The 20,197-nt window shown below is 57.2% G+C and overlaps 6 protein-coding genes across 6 annotated transcripts; 5 read left to right on the top strand and 1 right to left on the bottom strand.

Moving 5' to 3' along the window:
* Window positions 1-998: 998 nt before the first annotated feature.
* MFIFM68171_01107 (3-beta hydroxysteroid dehydrogenase/isomerase domain-containing protein) lies at window positions 999-2,924 on the top strand (the record flags this gene model as incomplete). Its single annotated transcript, XM_071056529.1, has 6 exons — window positions 999-1,233; window positions 1,309-1,325; window positions 1,452-1,659; window positions 1,785-2,054; window positions 2,109-2,280; window positions 2,363-2,924. The coding sequence occupies 6 exons, from the start codon at window positions 999-1,001 to the stop codon at window positions 2,922-2,924; spliced, it is 1,464 nt and encodes a 487-aa protein (XP_070912630.1).
* Window positions 2,925-4,047: 1,123 nt separating this feature from the next.
* MFIFM68171_01106 (PPPproduct domain-containing protein) lies at window positions 4,048-4,812 on the bottom strand (the record flags this gene model as incomplete). The annotated part of the gene is made up of 1 exon (XM_071056528.1): window positions 4,048-4,812. The coding sequence occupies one exon, from the start codon at window positions 4,810-4,812 to the stop codon at window positions 4,048-4,050; it is 765 nt and encodes a 254-aa protein (XP_070912629.1).
* Window positions 4,813-5,601: 789 nt separating this feature from the next.
* Window positions 5,602-7,111, top strand: OLA1 (Obg-like ATPase; the record flags this gene model as incomplete). Its single annotated transcript, XM_071056527.1, has 4 exons — window positions 5,602-5,676; window positions 5,742-5,813; window positions 5,870-6,355; window positions 6,560-7,111. 4 exons carry the CDS (start codon window positions 5,602-5,604, stop codon window positions 7,109-7,111), a joined length of 1,185 nt encoding a protein of 394 aa, XP_070912628.1.
* Window positions 7,112-8,252: 1,141 nt separating this feature from the next.
* On the top strand, window positions 8,253-12,313 carry MFIFM68171_01104 (VPS9 domain-containing protein; the record flags this gene model as incomplete). Its single annotated transcript, XM_071056526.1, has 3 exons — window positions 8,253-8,586; window positions 8,650-11,559; window positions 11,616-12,313. 3 exons carry the CDS (start codon window positions 8,253-8,255, stop codon window positions 12,311-12,313), a joined length of 3,942 nt encoding a protein of 1,313 aa, XP_070912627.1.
* A 3,677-nt stretch (window positions 12,314-15,990) lies between these two features.
* On the top strand, window positions 15,991-17,825 carry MFIFM68171_01103 (Sialidase; the record flags this gene model as incomplete). Its single annotated transcript, XM_071056525.1, has 2 exons — window positions 15,991-15,998; window positions 16,055-17,825. The coding sequence occupies 2 exons, from the start codon at window positions 15,991-15,993 to the stop codon at window positions 17,823-17,825; spliced, it is 1,779 nt and encodes a 592-aa protein (XP_070912626.1).
* A 991-nt stretch (window positions 17,826-18,816) lies between these two features.
* Window positions 18,817-20,191, top strand: MFIFM68171_01102 (Kelch repeat and BTB domain-containing protein 7; the record flags this gene model as incomplete). Its single annotated transcript, XM_071056524.1, has 2 exons — window positions 18,817-18,839; window positions 18,916-20,191. The coding sequence occupies 2 exons, from the start codon at window positions 18,817-18,819 to the stop codon at window positions 20,189-20,191; spliced, it is 1,299 nt and encodes a 432-aa protein (XP_070912625.1).
* Between the last annotated feature and the right edge of the window lie 6 nt (window positions 20,192-20,197).

The following is a 20,197-nucleotide window of genomic DNA, read 5'->3' as shown; positions in this document are numbered from 1 at the left end:
AGACCCGCCATAATTGGTTTCGATCCGTTCCATGACGCTCACGGTCAGGATTATGTTCTTCTGGTATGTTCTTCATTACGACTCCGATTTGTGCATTGGATTGCATTCTCGGCACTCGTGGACTTTTCATCACCTCGGTTGGTTTGTCTAATCACGACCCCCGGATCATCTCGATGATCCGCATCTGCTTGTGGCTACCGGAGGTTCTTTGGATTTCACATCACATAGCGAGCGAAGCATGTTTTTGTCTGGTTTACTCACCGTATAAGTTCGAGCCCGTTTTATTCCGATCCGATATTTGTATTTCCTGTACACTAGATACCCTTTCCTGAGCATTTTCAAGCCGGGCCTGGTCTGTTTACTTTTTTGATCTCTCTCTCCCGCTTGGGCGGCGTTTATATTTCCTTCCAGTTCCGCCTGTCTGTAGTTAGCTCAGCAACCCTACGATGGCGTGGTGTTTCGTAGCTACCGTGTACTGTCTAATTTTAAAATCTGTTCTAGCCAAGGTCAACGTGCAGAGTGCCCCCTCCTGCTGCCTTCCACACCCACCGCTGCTTGTCACATTATGCTATGTGGTAGGTGATGGGAAGACAGGTCATATTGGGCAACATGCTATTGTGATATATCACAGGGAATAAGCGGCTGCTAGGCGCACGCGGTCGCACACGGTCACACAAGGGCTGGTGATGAAGAGCACATCCCTCAACGAATATGACAAGCAGAGCAAGGGACTTCTTTAACAATATGCTCGTTGTTCCCAGATGATACCACGTGTTTCCCCTTTAGCGGAGCAACACGAGAATATAACCCTAACCCTTCATGAAGCTAACGGGCCCGTTATTAACCCGGGGCCCCAGCCCTCAGGGGTCTAATGGAAACGGACTACTTTCTCACAGAGGATCTAAAACGGTTGTCGCGCGTGGAGCATTGTTTTGACACGCGCCACAACATACATTACACGAAATTACGCTAGGCGCTGCTGTTCGACAAGATCAGTCATGGCGGGCATCCTGGCAACGTTGGGCGCCATTGCTGCCGTGATCATCTTTTGGTTGTACCGGATCAACTGTGCGTTCAAAGCTGTACCGGAGGAGGTTGCAAGGGCCTCCCCGCGTCGTTGGACGAAGGATGAGATTCGGGAGACTTATGAGCGCTTGAAACGGAAGCCACTCGACTTTCTCAAGGAGACGCCGCCATGCCTGGAACGGCGGTATGTTGTTGTTGGTGGATCGGGTAAGCGGCCTTCTCCGGTCCATGCCGATACCTTTGGGCGACTCATAACTTCGAATACATGCTAACATGGCCTAGGTCTTGTGGGTGGTGATGTATGTATATCACTCTCCGTGTTGCTGGGCCCTTCTACGGCTACCTCGAACCCTTGAGATGGAGGGCGAGTGTCTGGCAAACACAACATCCAGAAAGGGAGAGATATGACTGACGCAACAGTTCAGCTTGTTTTGCAGCTTCTTCGCCGAGGACAGTCCCCCGAAAGCATCCGCATCGTCGACTTCTCGCCGCTGAACCGGCCAGATATGTTGGAGGCAGCGGCCGGTTGTGACTTTGTGAAAGCCGACATCACGTCTCGGGCGTCTGTTGAAGCCGCCTTCTCCAAGCCATGGCCAGCGTCCGTTGCCAAGAAGCCCATGACTGTCTTTCACAGTACGTACAATCCGAACCTCTTTTCCTAAATCTGTCACTGCTCCCGAACCGCCCAGCTACTGCCTTTCTTGGGGCGAAACTACCGGGGAGAGGCATTCATGACTAACATGGTTGTGTACTGGTAGCTGCGGCTGGGATTCGACCTCAAGAGCGTAGCCCGCTCCTTTATCATCGCATCAGCCGCGTGAACCGGGACGGGGCCGTGAACGTTCTCGAGGCTGCGCAGGCAGCCGGTGCCGACATCTTCATCGCCACTTCGTCCGCCTCCGTCAGCATTGTCCCGCCGAACTTCTGGATTTGGCCCTGGCAGAGCGTGCCCGATAGGTACGTCCAGATTGCTGATGAAAAGGATTTTGATGCCCCTATCCGGGAGCACCATCTGTTCTTCTCCAACTGTAAGTTCATGCTCTCCTTTACTCAAGGACAGGAGATTAAACCCCTCACCACAGATGGCCGCTCCAAGGCCGAGGCCGAGCGCGCCGTTTGCGGCGCCAACCGAGAGGGCTTCCGCACGGGAACCATCCGCCCGGGCAACCCCATCTACGGGCAAAAGACGGACCCCGTCCTGGGCACGCTTCTCCGGGACGGCAGTTCCGCCTCATGGATCCCGCATATAGTCCAGTAAGCAACCCCCTCTTCCCCCCCCGGGGCTCTTCACCGCAACCCCCGCCCACAGCCTTCCTAACCAAACAATAAAAAACAGAAACTTTGTCAATTCCCGCAACGTCTCCCTCGCTCACCTGCAGTTCGAAGCCGCGCTCGCCCAGACCGACAAGGCGATGCCGCGCTGCGCGGGGCGCACCTTCACCGTGACCGACGCGGGCCCGCCGCCCGCCTTCGCCGACGCCTACAACGCCGTCATGCAGCTGTCGGCCACCCCGCTCACCATGTCGTACCCGGCCCCGGTGCTCCTGTACCTCGTCGCCCACGCCACCGAGGCGTGGTGCCTGCTGCTCGCGCGCCTCCCCTTCCTGACGACCTGGCTCGGCCTGCGCGAGCCCACCGGCCCCATGCACTTCCTGCAGCCGTCCGTCTTCAGCGTGTCGGTCCACACCCTCGTCGACGACAGCGCCGCCAAGAGGAGCGTCGCCGACGGCGGCATCGCCTACCGCCCCGGCTGCACGACCCTCGAGGGCGTGTGCCAGCAGCTTGTGGAGTGGAATGAGGAGGTTGAGACGGGGAAGGCTAAGGGAGTGGAGGGAGGTGTGGAGGGCGAGGGGAAGGTGGCGAAGGCGGGATTGGTGGCTAAGGGCGTTGCGGCGTAGGTTGGGGTTAGAGGAGGTTAGAGGAACGGGGTTGTTTTGCTGGTAGGTTGGGCGGGGGGTGGGTGTGGATGTGATGTGTACCGGTGATCGGGCGGTGGATGTGTGGCTGCAGGTTAGCGGTGGGGGAACTTAGAGCGGAATCTGTAAGCAGGGCTGCTTTGTAGGAGTAATATACGGGAGACGACGGCGACCTGGGCGTATGCGTCTCGGAATGCCGGGGAATATCTTGGATGACATATGCCGGTGAGGCCAAATGTTTGCACGAATTATGCTGGCTCGCTGGCGGACTGTGTTTCCGTTATCGTAGACACCGTGGACGTGCTTGACGATGAGGAGGATATTATTCACGACTTCGGGCCGGATCCATGTGACGACTGCTTCTGTGACCTTGAGAGATACGAGGTCTGCGGGAAGCACTTATGTCTAGCCGAGTCTACTGTAGGAATGACGTCCAGGAACCCAAGCGCCTATGTGTAAGGCGGAAGAACATGGTATAAGATAAGAAATATGGAAGAAGGAATGAAAGGACTTTGGAGAACGAACGAAACAAGAAAAGAGAGGCAAACAGAAACACCAGGGAAAGGAATACAAAGAATATTAAACGGCTCCTTCGAAGGTTGTAGGAGTTTATTGATTAAGTATTTACCTGCCGAGCTGTTCTCGTTGCCGTTGGCCTGGCCTCTGCCTATAGATGACCTAACATCGAGAAGGAGTGACACTCGATGCCTGGGAAGAGTGAGCACCGAGCGTAGGACGGGCAAAATTCGACAGAGGACTTCCGGCCGTATACCGCCGGATGTCCCCAAGCGCTGTTACACCCGCAACATAACTCTTAAAACGTGTGGTTTTCGTAACCAGCAATGTGAAACCAAGAAGGGGACCAAGGCCTTATTCGAATGACATATCCATATGACAAACGCTGTATCATCCAAGTAACTTTACTTCTTGCACGATTCGTCGTGACCATCTTGCAATCTGACCCTGCTAATCATATCCCATCCAACGGAACGCCCGGCCCACGAAACCACCCTGCCCCGCCGAGAGTACCGTGGTATCAATCGAAGACGATAGCAAATTCCCGTCCAAAACTCCAAAACAATGCTGAGCAAACTAAAACGGTAGGTCAGAGACCCGATGACGTTGGCGCTCTTTCCGCAGGAGGTAGAGCTCTTCCGGCCGCATCCCTCACAAGGGCCTTGCCCTTCCCCTTCCCGCTGCCACCACGCCGACGCTCCTCTTCGCTATCCCACTCGGTCTCCGTCCCACGTCCCCCTAGATCCACCAGTCGCGGTCGCTCATCCGACGATCTCAACATCCTGGACCGCTCGTCGCCGTGATCCTCATCCTCATCATCAAGCAGTTCCCCGTCCGCCGTCTCAAAATCCGGCGCCTCGATCCAGTCCCTCGGCACCACGCATGGCAGCGCGACACCGATGCTTGCCGCGCGGTTGAGCCAGCCGGGTCCGGGGCGGCCCGTCAGTCTCTGGCAGAGGTACGACGTGAAGTGGTTGCAGTTCTTGGTCAGGAGGTTGTAGGCCGTGCCGAGGAACTCCTCGGACGCGTCGCGAATGATGGCGTCTATCTCAGTTTGTGGGGCGATGGTGAAGCCGTGCAGGATCTCGCACCTGAAGGTCCCCCCCGGCGGTTCCGTCTTGGGTTTGGTCCAGTACACTCCTGTCAAGCCTCGCCTGTCGTGCCCGCCGTAGGCGTACTCTTTGCCGTTGATGACGACGCCCGAGTGGAGGAGGGAGGTTCCGAGGAACCAGAGGGTCGAGGATATCCGGCCGGGAGGGAGGAGGTCGTACACGTGGATGACGACTTCGGTCTTTTGGAGGGACAAGGTCGACCGGTGCGACCTTGCCGGCTTCTGTGACTTTCGGGGAGGCATTGGGATCAATGGGCAAGTTGCTTTTGGCGGTCTAGAAGATGCAGAGGGAGAGTGCGTGCGTCAATTAATATGAAGGCGCGTAAGTATGGAGTAACGCCGCAAGTTTATGCGTCTGGGGGGATCTGGAGCATAAAGACGGCAGCTCCCGACAAAGCCAGCCGGAGATTCCGAGTTGGCACGATGCTCAGACGTATTATCGCGGATACAAGCGGAGGACGTTCGCCATTTGTTGTAAACTGTAAAACCAAGACAGGAAGCCTTGGGAGATGACGGAATGACGAAGCTCAGCTTTGCCAGAGCGACAAGTGATGCATGCATAGGGCTCAGAGGCGCAGCCTAGCTCGAACAAGCCCACGTCAACCCTGGCTGCCAAAGGAGCGGTACAGGGTTAGGGTTATCGGGAAATTGATGATCCATAGCGACAAGTGCGATGCCCGGGCCTGAGAGCTTGAAAAGAAGAAAAAAAAGTTTTCCGTTCTTTGCAACTCGGCGTATGAATTGAAATCAAAGGCTTGATTTGACACGAGTTTGCAAGGATTTCAGGCGCTACTCCGGAGACATTTACTTGTCTCGGCGGTAGTAGTCGCCGTTTTTCCGGAGCGGTGGATGTCTGCGAGCAGCTCCCACCTTCGTACCTTTTCCTCTTCGTTGCAGAACCTGCAGAACCTGCAGCTGCCCCTCTTTTTCAAACCCCGCAGAGCTGCTGGTAGCTCTTCTTTATTTTTCAACAAGCCGGTCACTTTCATCTGCCTGTCCACACGTCACTACAGCAAGCGCAGAACTCCCAGAATGCCTCCCAAGAAGACCAAGGAAGAGGAGAAGATCCTCCTGGGCCGTCCCGGAAACAATCTGAAGAGCGGCATTGTGGGTTGCCTTGGTGCCCTCGGTCCTCGGTCCTCGGCTCTGCTGACTCGCTCTCGCGCGAACAGGTTGGGCTGGCAAACGTCGGCAAGTCCACGCTCTTCCAGGCCATCACCAAGTGCAACCTGGGCAATCCCGCAGTATGCACCGACCCGCCCAGATGTCTCGAGGATCGCCGTCGCTGATTCGGCCCTAGAACTTCCCCTACGCCACCATCGATCCGGAGGAGGCCCGCGTCATTGTTCCCGATGCGCGCTTCGACTGGTTGTGCGAGAAGTACCAGCCCAAGTCGCGGGTACCTGCCAATCTCACGGTCTATGACATTGCTGGCCTGACCCGCGGCGCCTCAACAGGTGCTGGTCTCGGCAATGCCTTCCTGTCGCACATCCGCGCCGTTGATGCCATCTTTCAAGTCGTGCGGTGTTTTGACGACGCCGAGATCATCCACGTCGAAGGCGATGTTGACCCTGTCCGCGACCTCGATATCATCAGCGAGGAGCTCAGGCTCAAGGATATTGAGTTCGTCGAGAAGGCGCTCGAGAACCAGAAGAAGAAGACTCGCCAAGGTGGCCAGAGCCTGCAGATGAAGCAGTGGAAGGAAGAGGAGGCCACGATTGAGAAAATCCTGGCGTGGCTCAAGGACGGCAAGGACGTCCGCAAGGGCAACTGGGCTCCCAAGGAGGTAGGTCACAGTATTTTTCTCGAGTCCCAGCCGCTTCCTATGATGACAAAGGGCCAATGGCCTGAATTTATAACCCAGCTCGTCGAATGCCTCGCCATCAACGCAGAGTGCATACTGAGATAAAAAACGCATTCTGAACCGCACGCTCTCTGTCTTCTTACTACCGAATCGAGGGTTACGATCTCGATGCTGACTATTCTGCAGGTTGAGGTTATCAACCCCCTTTTCCTCCTGACGGCGAAGCCTGTAGTCTTCCTCGTCAACCTTTCCGAGAAGGACTACATCCGGAAAAAGAACAAGCACCTGCCCAAGATCGTGGAGTGGGTTAAGCAGCATGCTGAGGGGGATCCCATCATTCCTCTCTCCATCTCGTTCGAGGAGCGGTTAACGCGTTTCGAGACGGAGGAGGAAGCCAAGGAAGAGTGCAAGAAGGTTGGCGCAGAGAGTGCTCTGCCCAAGATTATCGTCAGCATGCGCAAGGCGCTCAACCTGGGCAGTTTCTTCACAACTGGCCCCGACGAGGTCCGGCAGTGGACTATCCGGAACGGCACCAAGGCACCTCAAGCAGCCGGCGTCATCCACACTGATTTTGAGAAGACTTTCATCCAGGCCATCGTGTACAACTTCAACGTACTCAAGGAGCTTGGCGATGAAGCCGAGGTGAAAGCCAAGGGCAAGGTCATGACCAAGGGCAAAGACTACGTCGTTGAGGATGGCGACATTATGCTGATCAAGGCTGGCGCTGCCAAGAGCTAAGGTCGTGCAGGCGGCAATGATATGAGGTTTATGAGTAGGCTGTTGCACGACCTTGCTGCGTGAAACGCGAGGCGGGATTTGACCGGGCCGAGCCTAGGCTCCCGAAAGCCAGCAGGCTGGCAACCCTAAGGCGCTCCTTGGAACGCTATGGTATCCGTAGCCGCGTCCGCCGCGTCCAGTCTCAGGCATTGAGAAGTCAAGCGACCGATCTGCTTGAAAAAGACGAATAAATGCCGAGTCCCTCTCGTCAACAACCCAGATTACCTGCCGCATCCGTGTTTGGCGGGTCTGGCATGTGAGCCATGTATCTAATACTTTGTGGTGCCAGGGCTCCCCCCTTATTTCCAGGGACAGGTACAGTACCCCACTATCATGATTTGGTGCAGCCATCTCCTAGCTCTCGGCAGAGAGGCATAAAAAACCCGACTGTGGTTGGCACTTTAGATAAAAGCTCGAATTGCTCACAAGGGGCTACTGAAGAGGCGGCGCATAGAGAGCAAATGAGCGATGAGTCAACCCGGGCGTACAGTATAATCCCATATCAAACTATTGCCTGGTCAAGCGAGAGTATATACGTAGAGGTACTACCTCGGAGAGTAGCAATCAAACCACGGTTTTTGGTGGCTCCGCAGCGATGCCCCGCCTCCAGCTGCCGGGAGATCGCCCAGCACGGGTTCTGATTGGCGCTCGGGCTAGTGCACGGTGCGGCCGCATGCAGAGAACACGCACCCCCGAGCTACCAGGATCCCTGTCATCCTGGCGCTGCTTCTCGGTCAAGCATCACCGGCCGAACTTTCGCTCTTTCAAATGCGCCCACCGTCGTGATTCCATACGATAAGAGCCCTCGACCAGGCACTGCGCCTATCTCTTCTCGCAGAAGACCGATCTACCCGAGACACCCGTACAAAGTATCGGGAATCCAACGCAATCCCGTTTCGCCGTCCACGCCGCAGGCGACCAGCAAGATTGCGTCACGCTGCGCCTCCCTCTGAGCACAACCTAAGGCCGGTATCGATCCTGGACTCCGGGTTCTCGACGACAAGATCGGTTGCATGGTTTGCGTCTCCAGCAACTGCCCGATGGTGGCTACACTCTGCTCACCAAAACCACACCGAACGGAGTTGCGAAGCGAGTCGAGTGAATGCAACCCTTAAACCCATTCCTGAGCGCTTTCTCCAAGAGCCCCATCCTCGCCCAGTGTCTGCCGCCCCAACAGCACATCCTACTCGTCCCGACCGCCGATGTCCTGCTCAACTCCCGCGACACCGAAACAGGCGCGCCCCTGGTGGCCTCCATAGCCTCCGAAGAGTTCCTGGGAAGCCATGTGTTGCGGATCCCCGTGCCAAAGGCACAGGCCGCGGGGCCCAAGGATGCTGCGCAGAACCTCCGCGAGATGCGAGGGAAGCCGAAGGTGTACAGCACTGTCAACGGCAGGAGCCTGGTCATCAAGGACAATTGCATCTACACCAACAAGGGTACCTTCGTTTTTGGCTTGAACCCCCGTCCCGGTACACCACGATGCTGACGTCTCCATCCAGGTTTCAAATCGCTCGCGCAAGCCAACATGCTTCACGATACCATCTGGTATCCGGACACGCTCGACCCCCGACCCTTACTCATTTACTACATATCTCGCCCGCTGGTAGGATCGTGGGAGGAGGTCAAGATCACACCGGCCGTTCTCCCGCCCAGTGAAGGATCCTACCGTCAGCTTAAGGTGACTCCAGAGATTCAGAGTCCCTCAGGCTCGCCGAAGAAAAAGGATATCCGAAGCTTCCATGAGCTTCTGAACCATTTCCCATCAATTGCAAAGCAGATGCAAGCCGGCCTGGAGAAGTTATTCCGAGAATTTACCCTGGTTTTTGAGCGGCCGTTACCGCCTCCGCCATCAGCGAAGGACATCCCCGATCCGGAGCCCGATGGGCCGATAGCGGCGGCTGTAAGAAGGGCAAAGTCCAATAGTGATGCCAGTTCCGACGCTGTTAAGGGGCCTAACGGGAGCCTCGGTGATGCCGCAGCTGACGAGGACCTCATGAGGACTTCGTTGGAAACGGCCGTCACAGCTGCTATTGATCTGTTCCAGAGCGTCGACAGGCAGCAGCTATCACTCCTGGGCGCGACCACGGATTTGACAGGCTCGGTTGTCGAGCGGTTAATCGAGCGCTACATCGCCGAGAACGTGCATCACCTCTTGTTCCCGCGTCTTGCTGCGCTCAGGCGGCAGGACGACCTTGAGCTGGAGGCCAAAATCAGGCAGATGGACCATATCGACATTTCGCAGCTGGGGGTTGCCATCGAAGGAGGCAACCGCGCCAAACGCGATGTTGTGAACAGGCTCGGGCGCGCCGTCGAGGAGTTTCGAAAAATGCCCAACGCCAGCTGCCCCCAGGAAATGATGGAAATACTTCTCTCTACCACCAAGGCAGCAACCCAGCTCAGGGATGCGCCGCAGCCGGGGGAACCGCCAGGGCCGTCTTCTGAAAAGCCAGTCATGACGATCAATGCGGACACGCTGGTGTCGCTACTGCTCTATGTTGTGATAAAAGCGCAACTCAAGCATCTTCAAGCGAGGCTGACATACATTCGACACTTCATTTTCATCGATGACGTTGACAGCGGCGAAATGGGATATGCTCTCAGCACTTTCGAGGCGGTTTTGTCATACCTTGACCGCGAGTCGGGCGGCCTACGGAGAGCTAGCAAGCGGAACAAGGCGCTCTGGGATGCAGTGTCAAAAGGCGACATGCCCGAACTGAGAAGAATCATGGAACCAGATGAGGAAGCCATCGAGGACGACGTGGTTGTTTTCGGGTCATCCAACTCCCGGCGGCAGTCTTCCAGTGACTGGAGCTTTACGAATGGGACGTCCAGGAGGTCGTCTTCGAGTTTTACCATCTCCGACAGATTCTCGATGGGATCCGGACTAAGCCATGTGTTTCCGTTCCAGAACGGAACAGATGCAATGGACGTCCCCATACTACCGGTCAAACGAACCAAGAAAGTGGCTATGGACACCAGGAGTATGTCAAGCGGCTCAGAGATCTCATTTCGGTCGATGCCCATGAGCATCGGTACCTTGACGAGCGCGATCGAGGGGGACACGTCCATCGTGCGGCTATCTCAGACGCAAGACGCGTTTGGAGAGTCAGTCCCAATGATGGCCATCCAGAACAGACAACCAGAAGCTCTGAAATACCTGCTCTCGTTGAGGCAATACTATTCACCAGACGTCATACTCGACGACCAGAATAACGAGGGAACCACGCTATTCAGCGCAGCAGTTCAGCTTGGTGATGAGGCTATCGTGAACACCATTCTCGACTTCATATTAGACTCGACAGACGACGACAAAATTCGCGACTACCTTGCCATCCAGGATACATGGGGCAGGAGCGCGGCGCACTACATGTTTCACGCTCCTTTCCTAATACAGCGGATTGGCAGAATATTACCGTGGCGGCAAAAAGACAAGAACGGCCAGACGCCGCTGTTTGCTCTGTGCCGGTCTTACGATCACCCGGATTACCATACAATGGTGGAGGAAGCCCTGGAAGCGGCCACCAGGAGCCAGGGGGACGGCCAACCGCTTCATCTCGATAACCACGTTGATATCAAAGGCAACACGCTGCTTCACATTGTTAACGACGCCAGTTTGGCTCTGCAGATCCTCCAAAAGTGCGATGTCGACGTCAATGCTACAAACGAGAAGAAGTTTACCGCCTTGATGCTCGCGAGCAAATACGGGCGCTTTGACATGGTCCGGACGCTGTTCAGTGACCCTCGAGTCGACATCGCAGCGAGGGAGCTGCGGGGATTGACAGCGGTAGAGCTCGCCAAGGATGATGAGTTGCGGAACAAGATTGATGACCTCGTGCTGTTCTCGCTCATGCCCGGGTCAGACTCTCGCACAACCGGTGTTGTCCGATCCTTCTTCGTCGAGGATGCCTCGATCCGCTTCGTCCTGAAATCAGGCGCGCCCGTCGACAAGCAGAGCTACGCGGTCACGACTTGCCGGCGGTCTCTGACCGACTTTGAGCACCTCGCTAAGCTGCTGCAGATGGAGAGCCCGGCGTCATGGATACCGTCGCTGGCGGATTTACGGTCTCCGATACAGATCCCCTCGAGGCCGAGTCGCGCCGTGCTTAAGGACCTCCAGGTGCGGATGGACTGGTTTCTGAGGGTGCTGCTGGCCCATCCGACATTCGCCACGCACGAGATGCTATGGGAGTTCTTTTTGGTCCCCGACCTGCAGCTGGACATGATGGCGGAGCGCAGCAAGCTCAAGGCGGACGCACTGCTGGAGAAGGTGCACGAGGAGTACGAGCCTGTTGAGGACCTAAGAGAGGTCGAGCAGTTCGTCGACCACGCCCGGGATATGGTGCGCAGCGTGCACTTTTCGACAAGAAGCGTCGCGCGCAGGGCGAACGTGGTCGGCAACGTCGGCAACGGTAAGCCCTCTCTACTCGTCTCACCGTCGCGACTCTACTAACCAACCCAACAACAGACCTCTACGAATCCTCCCACATCCTCGCTAGATCTCTCTCCACCCTCTCCTTCCTCCCCCAATCCCACATCTCCGCCTTTGCCACCTACGTCCGCTCCCTCTCCCCCTCCCAATCTTCCCCCCACCAGACCTTCTTCCAGGCCTTCCTCGCGCTTTACAACAACGTCGAGGCCATCCTCAAAGCCCTCGCCCGCCCGCCGCAGACCATCTCCAAGATCGTGGCCGTCCGCCGCGAGGCCGAGCGGAGCTACTCCTCCCTCAGCCGATCTTCGCGCTGGCCGCTGGGCCTGCTCGACGAGACCAGGCAGAGGCTGAACGAGGAGCGCGAGGAGAAGGCCCGGCGCAGCGAGGGCGAGGCGGGGAGGCTGGGCAGGGAGCTGCGGTACGCGCAGCAGACCGTTGCCGGGGAGCTGGCGGGCTGGCGGGACATGCACGAGCGGATGGGGAGGAGGGCGATTCGGGACCTGGCGAGGGGGATGGTGATTGCCGAGAGGGGCAGGTTGGAGGGGTTGAGGAGGGCGTTGAGGGCTGTGAGGGAGGTGGAGGTGGATGTGGGTGGTGTTGGCGGCGGCGGTGGTGGTGGTGGTAGTGGGGGGGCGGGGATGATTGGGGATGGTTTCTCACCGCTTGTTGATGCTACTACTGCTGCCGTTGGTAATGATGGTGAAACGGGGGAGGGGAGCGGGAGTTCTTCCTGAGGTGGTGTGGTGGCGAAGTCTTGGGTGGGGAGCGGGATGCGGAAAATGTGCGGTGACGCGTCCGGGGAACCGGGAAGATAAGACGCGTTTTTTATTTCCTGAGAGGATTTCGAATGCTCGGAACCGGACACCACGCTCCGGACACCCGCCGGCTGAGGAGAAGGATTGCTGACTTCCTGCCGGCCGGCGGACAGGATCCCCCCTTGGGTCAGAAGGTACATATGTACATACAGGTACAGGTACAATACATTGCCGTGTTGCCTTGCTCGCTGCTGGACTTATTGGATGGATATGAATGAATTTAACTTGTGTTGTAATTTGTATGTCTGTATCGGGTGGATGCATGGTTCTGATTGTTAATCAGGTTGGGGGTTGGGGTGAGAGATGTGATGAGCTGCTGGTCCGGCCGCCGGAGGATTCCGTTGATGACTCCGGTCTTGATGTGATCGAAAGTCAAAGTATCTTCAAGTGTTTCTGGTTTGTGATCAAGAGCGGTGAGGACAGGTGAGGAAAACGTCTCTCGCGAGGCCCGGAGCCTCGTTCTTCCCCGTCTCAGACAGCTCTGCGACTTTTACCTTGGCAGAGCCACCGTCCTCGGTCTTTTGGTCTTGACCGCTCCCCATCACACTATCACACTATCACAATCACAACTCCCGAGCTGCAGGGAAGAAGAAAAGAATCGCACAATATGCAAAGTAAGTGAGTCATTCAACAAACTAGAGCTGCATCTTTTTTTTCTACGCCACCTACCGAATGGAGCTGTCATGTCGGCAGGGGGTGTCGATGAAACGAAACTACCTTATCCTCTCTGTGGGTTTTCCCATCCTTGTGGGTGTGATGTGGGTTCTGTGGCTCTGTGGGGTGAAACGGTGAAACAAATCGAACGAAGGAACGAACAAGCAGGGAAAACAGGGAAACAGATTTGCCGAATATGCGGGATTCTAGATCCAGGGGGGCTTTGCCAATTGCAGAATATGCACGCAAGAACAAAAAGTAAGAGTCATAGTCCGGTGGGGATATTGTGTACACTAGCTGCAGACCGAAGAGCCTTGGAGGTTGAGACGGTGAGGGCAAGGACAGCCAATCGACGGTCCGACACACGAACTTGACAGGTGTGAGGTGCGAGGTGCGCGGGCGGGATTGGTTGGCGGGGTGGACGCGCCTTGCATGGCAATGGCAGGGGAGAGGCGTGTTCCCGGCAGCGAATCGGGAAGCAGGGGGTTAGGGAGGTGGCAGATCGACGGTACGCGAGAGCACGGGCTCCCGCGTCATGTTCTTGTCTTGTTCGCGCGCCACGGCCAGCAGCCGCGCTTGAGGGTTACGTTACCTCGATACCTCACCTTGTGTTCAAAGCTCTTGACCGATGTCAGCTGAGATGTTTAAGCGCCCTACTAGCTGACCATGAGGCGGTGCAACGAGCCGCAACATTTGATGATGAAGCAGCGCGATCGGGGAAACGAGGCCCGCCACCGGACCGGTCTGGGGGGGAGGCTTAACAATTTCAGTAGCCGCCTGGCGTTGTAAGCGACAGTTTCGATCGGACGACCCAATTCATGGCATTGACGCGGCTGTCTGAAATGGCCAGTGCTTAACAAGACTTGGCTTTTCTCTGTTAGCGGGTGGCACGGTAACACAAGCTCCCCGCTTAACAGGGGACGATAAACCTGACGTTACGTCGGCTGCGCTTGGTTGACCCCATTAAGCGCCCGTTGGCGGACCTTTGCGGGCGCCTAAGGAGATGACACTGGGACTGGCGTTCATATCCGCAACCGCCCAACCCTCGGGCTCCCTCCGACACGGCAATCTCAGTAGCCGCTCGCTTTCAAGCAGGTCATCAAACCCCTTCCATCAGCCCTAAGACCCGAAATCCGGATGCACGAGCGGGATGGATCATGAAGACAGGAATGAGATCTCGATCAGCAGATGCGGGCTTCCTGACGGGCCCCCCCAAAATAAACTCGACAGTTGTCTCTGTGTATTGTCCTCCGGACCGTTTGGCGGAACAGAACAGAGGGCCTGAGATTACAACTGGCAGCTGCCCAACAAATGCCGAAGACCGAAATGGGTGCCCAATACCCGGCAGACGCTGCGGGAACGTCCAGAAGAAAGAGTAGATGGCACCATCGACCAGGTGCGAGGGGCTCCTCGACATCTCAGTGGCTCTGGTTTGGGAGATCGAGAGCCCTCGCATAATTACGTGGGGAAAGCCACAAGCGTGGCTGACCGCCCCTCCATCATCTCCCACCAAACGGTTTTGCGTCCGCCCCGCGATCAGATGTTCACCCACGTCGGTCGCGAGAGGGTTGGGCGTGTCGTGGCCCGAGTCGCCAAAAAAGCCGCGTCCGCGCTGTGGTACGCTGGAGCCAGTCGGCGGCGGCAGCGCGCCGCCGAATGGGAAGCGAGAGCCGGGAATCGTTTGCGGGTTCCCCACATTGTGGATTGGCGCCCTGTGGACCGTTGCTCAAAGGGACAATCCCGCTAATGCACCCTTGACTCTGCGGGACCATGTGTCTAAATATGACTCATAGACGCCTGCAGGGCGGCTTGCATTCCAAGGCGGTCCGAGCCAATCACGGCGGCGAATCCCGCATCTACTTGGACGTTCTCAGAACAGCAAGCCCATGTTCGACATCTGTGTCGTTCTCTGCCCGACCGTTTGAGAGAGGTGAGGTGGGCTACCGTGGGGGAATTTGGGGGAAAAATGCAGCTTTGGGTCGAAGAGGAGGAGCTTGGGCCCCAAAACCTCCACATTCTCAGTCCCGGTTCCTTTCGTTGTCGAGAGGTGTTCGGATGGCGATCCTGCCCAGTACCCCGTTACCGCTACGAGCCTGAAGATTGCGACGGCGGCCAGGGCTTCTTTCTTTCCCTGGTGGGGCTAATAACTTACAGTCCCATTCTGATGTTCAGAGCCGCCGAGCACGGGCCAGACTGGTACGTACCGGTCTTTGCAGTGTACTGCTGAAGCGTCTCAGCGAACCCTCTTCCGACATGGCGTCTCTCTATGGCCGCAACTTCTGCCCTCTGATGATGAGCGACATTAAGCTTCCGGATGGACGCCATTGTCTCCGTGTTTCAGATTTATTTTCATCCACTAGCAACACAGGAACTAGGGCTGGCTGCAGCTCTGGTAGGTAGGGCCGGTACGTATCTGACTGAATACCTGGCTGAGGTACTCCGGTACCTAGGTACGGCAGAGTACCGTACCGTAGCATTGCAGCCCTGTTCTTCCGCGGCATCGCGGTCCAGTCCACGCTAGCTCGCTTCGCGGTACACGCACCCATGCCATCTCCAGATTGCCGCGCCCGTAGCCAGTGCTCGCTCCGCGAGTCGGCTGGTGCATCATGGGTCTGCTGGTCGCGGCCACCCAGAGCCTATGATCCGCGCTGGTGATCCTGCGCCGAGGATAAGTATAACCTCTCTTCCCACCTCTCGTCGTTCTTGCTTGTCCATTCTCCGACATCCTCTCCTCAGCCCTCCAAAACCAAACGACTCCTTGGGAGAGAGAGGTCTAGTCGAGACCGGCTTGTTTCCTCCTTTCATCTCTTTTGTCTTGCCATACACCAGCGGAGCCGGCCTCCCTCTTGTCCTCTGGAGGATACCACCCAAGCCTTTCGTGCTAATCTGTAATCTGCTGTGCTGTGTGTCCCAGTCGACACACTGCTTGACCAGTCGTCACCATGTCCACGTACGTTCCCCAATTTCGAATGGCTTGACAGCTCGACGTACTGACCCTGAACACAGTCTGGCAGCGGATGTCGCTTTCGACTTCACTTTCCCACCATGCGATCCCACCACCCCTCCAAGCTTTTCCTTTGATCCGTCTCTTCTAGAGATTCCTTTCAACCCGGGCCACGCTCGCTCCAGTTCGCATGGATCCGTCTATTCCTTTGAGTCGTCGCCCTCCGACTCGGTCACGACGGTCAGCACGCGCCGGACCACTCCGGCGCGGTCGCCCATCCGGACTCATGGGCCTCTTCTCCTGCCCAAGATCCGGAGCCAAGACCAGGCCATCAACCCCTCCAGCATTCCCGCCCGGGCGCCCAAGCGTGCCAGGACCTCTCCGGGCCCCGTCGGGCCCAATAAGAGCGCTTACCGTCCCTCGCACACCCGGAGCCACACCAATCCCGAGGCCATTTCCTTCGCTGCATTTTCTTTTCCTGAAGATGCCAACCCAGCTCCGCTGCTGTGCTCGCCCGTGACTTTCACCCGGGACGCATCGGCCATGCACTCGAGGCGGGCGTCGTCCTGCAGCCTCGACAATACCTCGCTCAACAGCTTCCCGGCGTACCACCCAATGCCCGCATACGTCCCTGCCCGGGCCAGCAGCAGTCCCACTCCCCCACCGCAACCCCAGGTCCATCTCTCCCAGCCGGAGCCGTTCCTCTACCAGCAGCAGTACATGCCGCGGGCGCCGTCACCTCTGGCTGCCGCCGCTCCCATCACCGCGCAGGTTGATATGGCTCCTGCTACTACCCTCTTCTCATACCTCACCTCCCCCAACCCTGCTCCGTCCCTGGTCCGCACCATTTCTTTCCCGCTTCGCGACCCCCACACCAAGCACTTCTGGTGGGACGTACGGCAGATCCGCCCCTGGGCCTCTTTCACCGCTGCCTCTATCCTCTCCCTGCCCGGCGCGTCGGCCTGCCTCTCCATGCCTGTCTCCTCCACCCTGCTTCCCAACCCGGTAACAACCCAACGGCATCCGGAGACGGAGTCGGCCCTGCATGCCATCTACGCAGCGCACTACCTCCCCAAGCTTAACAACGCGCTGGCGCTGTGCTCGCAGCGCCCGCTGAAGCTGTCTGTCCCGTCCAAGACGGCCTCGGCCGTGGCCATGGCGGGCGGCAACAGCAACCAGCACCCGGGCATGGCGACCGACTGCATGTTTGTCGCCAACGTCGCCGGCGAGGCCGCTTCAGCGGCCGCCATCTTTGGCGGCAAGCCCACCGCGCGCGTCGTGGGGCTGGTCAAGAGCTTCGACCGCTTCAACACTGGCATGCGCGTCGAGGGCAACGTCAAGCGCGTCGAGTACCTCCGCGGTCTGGCCCACCTGCACCACGCCATGCGGGAACACGGCTGCCGGTACGGGTTCATCCTGACTGAGATTGAGCTGGTGTTTGTGCGCAATGGCGGCGAGACGACGCCGCACTTTGGGTACCTCGAGGTCGGCAGCGTGCAGCTGGCGAACGCCAACGAGACCGCGGGCGTCGACGGCGGAGACGTCACCCCCGCGGATCCGGAGCAGGCGCAGATGACGGCCTGCTTGGCCCTCTGGGGCTTGTGCATGCTGGCTGGGGACGAGCCCATGCCGGGCATGGCGCACTGGAAGGCCGAGATTGGCGCCCCCGCCGAGGGCACCCGGCGCAAGGCGCTGCCGAGGGACGACTGGATGCCGCAGCCGCAGCTGGCTGAGAAGAGGGAGGCTAAGAGGTCGCGAGGGTGGGTGTGGCCCGAGGATGCGATTGGGAGGAGAGAGCTTGGGAAGAGGGGGATCAAGTATGGTGCTTGCTGAGCGAGTTGCCTGCCTAGTTGGATTGCATCGGATGGGAGTGTGAGGGAAATGAGATGGAATGACTTGGATAGTGATTTTAGATGGATAATAATGGCCCTGGGCTTTGGGAAAGGGAGGGGGGGGTCTGGAATTCCTGTTCCGCAGGGACCACCAGTACATAGCACAGATGGGCTTGATGACGTTACGACTGGCTCGGATGATTGTCATGACCGTTGCATTACTGGGAGGGATGGGTTGAATCATGGGCTAGGGGAGTTGGAGGTTTAATAGTTGATATTACTTGCTTAATACACCTTGAAATGATTGAAAATCAACCTCGCAGCGTTGGCAACTTTGTAACCTGTCGGCTGTATGTTGGAGTTCGGACCGGTGGCCGGGCTATCTCCGTTTTGTCGCCCGGTCGGCGCCGTAAGTTGTTAAGCCTAAACTCTGGCTCAGGCGGCGAGAAGCCCAGCTTTACCTCAGGAACCTCTTGGTCTACCTCCATGGGATCTGTTGGCGTATGCTTCGGATTATTTATCTTGCTATGGGTGGGACGTCCTGACACAAACAAGCATGATAACGGACACAGTAATTGTCCCCGGAGAAGGGTTACCGAGGTCGGAAGTGCTACTGGGTAATGCGTGCTTGACATTGGCCACGTCGGTTGTATCAACACGTAAACGAGGCAGAGGAGGCCTTTCAATCCGTGGCAAGTGAGGTTAGTTCTGAACAGCAAGTATCTTGTTTATTTAAAGAAACTTTTATATACAAAACTAAGGGTAAAGTTGTTCGGTCCATTCGCAGGCCCGACAATTGCTTGGGCGGCACGGGCACTTGCCTGGTTACCAAAGTAGTTAAGGCTAAGCGGCTTCAGCCCCCGAGCATGACCTGCAACCTTCAACTCAACACTCAATCTCCGCGAACACCTCACTCTTGAGAGGATTTCGTTGACACTATTTTATCGGTTGCCACATGCCAGCTTCAAGCAGGCTTTATTACCGTCAAAACGATGGCATCTTACAGTTACGCCGAGTAAGTGTTGGTTACTCCGCGCTGTAAGCGCCGACGTTTACATCGCAACGTGCTAACGACCGCTTCACCATGATAGCGACCTCGGTACCGACACGGTCACCTTGCTTGTTGGCCCCGATCATCAAAAGTTCGTTGTGCACAAGAACCTGTTGGTCAGCCAGTCAAGCTTCTTTAGGGGCGCCTTGGCCACCAACCTTTTCCGCGAAGCCGTAGAAGGGGTCATGACATTAGAGACAGATGACCCGGACGCGTTCCGTCTTCTCGTCGGCTGGCTCTATCGAGGTCATATCCCGCGTGTGCAGCTTTACATCACCAAACCCGACTTCTCCATTCAAGACACGGCACAGCCCTCTTCCACAGCTGGTAGAGTCACTCCGCCATTGTCCATAAAAGAGAGCGTTAACGTACGATTCACGCTCGAAAACCGGGACTTTGAGGGAAGCCAAGCGATCGCCGGACACTTGTCATTCCACCCTACCTACAAGTCGTTTTCTCCGGAGGAGATCAGACTTGCCGACTACGAGGCCGTTGCCGCGGCGGAACCCCCGCGCCGCGACATCGCCATCACGCCTAAAGTCCGCCGGGACTGGTTGAATGGGAAACCGGGCACCCCGATGACCGGTGAAGCTGTTTCCGCCGTCAACACACCCAGCACAGAAACTGCGGATCGCGAAGCAGTCAAGAGCAATGAGCAACAGGCTTCGGAGCGCCCAAGCTTTACTTTTCGAATGAAAAGGTCGCCACAACGTCACTCGGACTCGGAGGGGTCAGACTTAGACGAGTCAGACGAAGAGCAAGAGCAAGTGGTGGATTACGAGGGCTGGACTTTCCCGGTCGGATTTGAACCGGCGGCGGTAGCCACCGCGAGCTGGCTCAACTGGAAAGCTCAGCCCGGCTACCTCCTCTTTACATCGCACGAACAAGCGTCTAAAGAGGCCGACAGCCACCAGTTCCGTCTGGTCAAGCTCATTGCCCTAGCCGAGAAACTCTGCTGGGATAAGCTGTTCAACGCGGCCATGGACGCCTATCTGGACGGCGAGCGTCTCATGCGCCGCACGTTTGTGCCCCTCGCCCATCTCCAGGTGGCCTACACAAAGTGCTGCGAGACATCTCCGTTCCGCAGGCTCCTATTCGACATGGTACACTACGAGGCCACGATATACAAGACACACTGGCGGTATCTAGAGCTCAGCCTGACCTGCGGGGATTTCGTGGCGGACCTGCTTAGGCGGTTAGATCATGAGGCTTGGGTACCTGGGAAGCCTCCATATGACAAACTGGCGGATCCGCTCGAGAACAGGTCGTGCATCTACCACCGCCACGAAGAGTGGACGGGCACGGCATGTTTCTGAGGCCGA

Source organism: Madurella fahalii, assembly GCF_045866475.1.
Source record: "Madurella fahalii IFM 68171 DNA, scaffold_1, whole genome shotgun sequence".
Taxonomy (NCBI): domain Eukaryota; kingdom Fungi; phylum Ascomycota; class Sordariomycetes; order Sordariales; genus Madurella; species Madurella fahalii.
This window is presented reverse-complemented; position numbering and strand designations above follow the sequence as displayed.